The 3451-nt window shown below is 36.9% G+C and overlaps 1 protein-coding gene across 3 annotated transcripts; it reads right to left on the reverse strand.

The window, feature by feature from the left end:
* Positions 1–262: 262 nt before the first annotated feature.
* Positions 263–3451, reverse strand: LOC141713538 (cytochrome P450 76A2-like). Of its 3 annotated transcripts, none has more exons than XM_074517003.1 (4): positions 3365–3429; positions 3185–3200; positions 1111–2060; positions 263–1027 (listed from the first exon to the last, which is right to left on the reverse strand). In XM_074517003.1, the coding sequence occupies exons 3-4, from the start codon at positions 2008–2010 to the stop codon at positions 425–427; spliced, it is 1503 nt and encodes a 500-aa protein (XP_074373104.1). In that variant the 5' UTR covers positions 2011–2060; positions 3185–3200; positions 3365–3429; the 3' UTR covers positions 263–424. The 3 variants fall into 3 exon arrangements, with proteins under 3 accessions (XP_074373104.1, XP_074373105.1, XP_074373103.1); XM_074517004.1 differs by having other exon boundaries at positions 3185–3210; positions 3365–3422; XM_074517002.1 differs by lacking the exon at positions 3185–3200 and having other exon boundaries at positions 3365–3451.

Consider the following 3451-nt stretch of genomic DNA (forward strand, 5'->3'; position numbering starts at 1 on the left):
ACCCACTTTGATTCTTATTGAAACATAATTTAACTCATTAAAATACTCCAAATTAGCTTGTTTTACAAACAAATCATTAGATACTCACTTTGATTATTAGTAAAATAGAATTTAACTTGTTAAAATACTCCAAATTAATTAGCTATTCCCTAATATATTTTACAATTTAATAAATGCATAAACTAATTTTAAACAGGCTTAGCTAGGTAACTGTTGTGAGTTTAAACTAAAAATTTGATACACACAGGCACCCCAAAAAGTGTGCAAGTGAAAATAAACAAACAATAAGGTTAAAACATGCATCTTATTCTTACATAACTGACTGATCAGTGATAGATCTAGTCATGGGGAACCATTACAGTCTGAAAGAACATAGATAAGACATAAAGGTACATAGACTAGATAAAACACACAGGCTTGTTTATTAGGCCCTTGATTTATTTGGTATTGCTCTCAAGGGCACAAATTTTCTCACAGTTATCCCAATTCGATCAGCCATATCCATCGTCCCTGGGGAATCATAATGCCAGTCGAACTCATGAAGCAGTGAACCGATAATAAGATGCAGCATTTTATGAGCCAAAGGAACTCCTGCACACATTCTTCTTCCAGCACCGAAGGGGATGAACTCGTAATTCTGACCTTTATAGTCGATTTTTGAGCCTAAAAACCTCTCAGGCTCAAATGACAGAGGGTCAGTCCAACAATTAGGATCTCTCCCAATTGCCCAAGCATTTACGAAAACTTGTGTATCCTTGGGAATGTGATACCCCATGAATTCGGTATCTTTCATAGCCTTTCTTGGAACAAGGAGCGGAATAGGAGGATGGAGACGCATTGTTTCCTTCACCACTGCTTGCAAATATTTCAAGTTGTCAATGTCACTCTCTTCCAATCTCCTATTATTTCCTGTGACACTTGCTAGCTCCGCTTTAACTTTGGCCATTTTTTCAGGGCTCCTTAGAAGCTCAGTAAGTGCCCATTCTGTCGTGCTGCTAGTAGTCTCTGAGCCAGCCAGAAATATTTCCTGCACACCAATATGAATCAGTTAATATATCACGACTTTATCAATTTTTGCAAATCGTGTGGACATGTATAACGATTTCTTACCAGTATAAATATGTTGATCTCCTTTTCCTGGAGCCTTTCTGGTTCTTCTTTTCCTTTACCCCTAAACTCAAGTAGGACATCCAAGAAATCAGCTTTTCTATCGCCTCCAGTTTGCTGTTCTTTCTCTTGGGCTCTCTCTTTGAAGAACTTAGCAGCTATGGCTAATGCTTTTCCGATGTCACGGTCCATATTTCTTCTCAAACCTTGCAGATCAAACCTTTTAAGAAACGGAAAAACATCTGAGATATTTGCATGTCCACTCCACTCCATTAACCCCATCATTGCATCAAAAAACTCAGAGCCAGCCTTGGATTTAGGATCCACTAAATCCCGCGACAACATAAGATTACCAAGCATGTTGAAAGAGCCAAGGAACACAAACTTTGCCACTTCAATCTCTTTCCCAGCTTCTTTCTCTATCCAATCAATCAAATTACCAACACACCTCTGCCTGAGGGGCACCGTCTCATTTAGCCTTTTGCTCACTAACATCTCCACAGTGCATATCCGCCTCAACACACGCCAATACGATCCATACGGGGCAAGGGCCAAAGAGCCCTTGTCATAATCGTGTGATTTCATTGTGTGAGTAACAGTTCTTTCCGCAAAGGTGTGATCATGGTTCTTGAACAACTCAGTAGCCGCCGCAGCTGTCAGAACCACCATAGAGTTTATGGTGCCAAACTTTAGCCAAACAACCGGACCATATTGCTTTCCAAGCCCTGCTAAAGTCCTGTGCGGCATTTTCCCAAGGTCGAACATGTTGCCGAAAAGAGGCCATCCCGGTGGGCCTGGCGGTAATCTGGCCGACTCTGCAGACTTCCTTTTATGATAAAGGAAGGCCAAGACAGGTGACAGAATGACAATGAACCAAAGGAGAGAAGCATAATTCATTTCCATTACTTGAAAATCTCAATCAACCCTTTGTTCCGGTGATCTATTTATCAAACCTGGATTATACCAACATTAAATCAATCCCATGATTAGAACAAAACTGCAATTATATAATGAAGTACTATAAAGAAAATAGCAGAATCATTTTCGACATGAGACCGCAGGATGCTTTGAGTTGGAGTTTGTCCAGTATATATAAAGTCATGCCATTGTAATATATGAAAGCGAATCTTCGTAGCAAACAAGAATTTGATAGGATTCTGTCAACGGTGACACCAAATATACTTTAATTTAGTTAATATACAATTACATGAAGACAGGCTGAAATTTGTTAGCATCTGAGTATAGTACTCAGACAAATATTTGATAGGATTTGAGAGTGATACAGTAGCATGACTACAACCTAGCTAGCTGTCAAAATGATACTTTTGTTATTGAACAAATCTGAGCTAATCAGGTTGGGGTGTTATTTGAAACATTCATAGCAGTCCTGAGTAAATTAATTTGATTTAATACAAACTACAAGCTGCCGTCTGCCGAGGAGAACAATCAAGGAATACCATGCCAGAGATACTTTTTATATTCGACAAATTAATAGCTAGTAATAGTTGACAATCCAAGCATCCAGGTAAACTCCTAATCTTTTAGATCTATGAGATCTATAATCACAAAACATTAATGGCAAATTATCCCTAGCCACCTTGGCTGGGATGTATACTTGCGGCTGCCATAATATTTTATTATTGCACCTGAGTGCTACCGTAATGAAGGATTGTAGCAGCTGTATCCCTTTCAATTATGATTAAAAATTAATCCCAACATAAATTTATTCCATCTAAATAGTAAATACCATCAAATACATTTCTACAATAAAAAAAATCCAGTACTAACATATGATAACACCAATGAAAATTACAGTTTTTATTTTTCGTAACTCATACATGCATACCCTCAACTTACATATACACAAAAGTATTTTGATATCAACATTAACAAAATATGTGCACTTATAAGCCCACCATCAATTTATAAATGCACAAAACATATTTTTATTTGAATGTCAACAAAGGATGTGCAGCTATAAATCAACGTATCTGCTTCATTTTTTTGTATTTCAACAAGTTAAAGTTAAAAACCAAGCACTATAGGAAACAAGCATGAATGAACAAGTGAAACGAACCAAAACTAGACGAAGACTGATGGTCACTTGGTTGAGTTCATGAAACAAAAAACAAAACAAAGTTAGCTTAATCAGTGTCATAACTAATCATTAATAAGAAAATGACTAATATTCTAGAAGTAAATAAACTCGCATTATCATGACATAGACACACAAAATCTATACAAAAAGTGCTCTCACCTTTACTAACTAGCCGCCTTATCGTACGTAGAAGATAAAAGTTTAGCCCTAGTAATATTATATGTGTAGATAATGTGTGTTTGATAT

This window comes from Apium graveolens, chromosome 3, assembly GCF_009905375.1.
Source record: "Apium graveolens cultivar Ventura chromosome 3, ASM990537v1, whole genome shotgun sequence".
Classification (NCBI taxonomy): domain Eukaryota; kingdom Viridiplantae; phylum Streptophyta; class Magnoliopsida; order Apiales; family Apiaceae; genus Apium; species Apium graveolens.

Excerpts from the sequence above, each read along its gene's own strand:
- LOC141713538 (XM_074517002.1), bottom strand. The coding sequence starts at position 2,010 with ATGGAAATGAATTATGCTTCTCTCCTTTGGTTCATTGTCATTCTGTCA. Across the intron at positions 1,028-1,110 it reads AGATCAACATATTTATACTG|GAAATATTTCTGGCTGGCTC; the intron begins GTAAGAAATCGT and ends ATTGGTGTGCAG.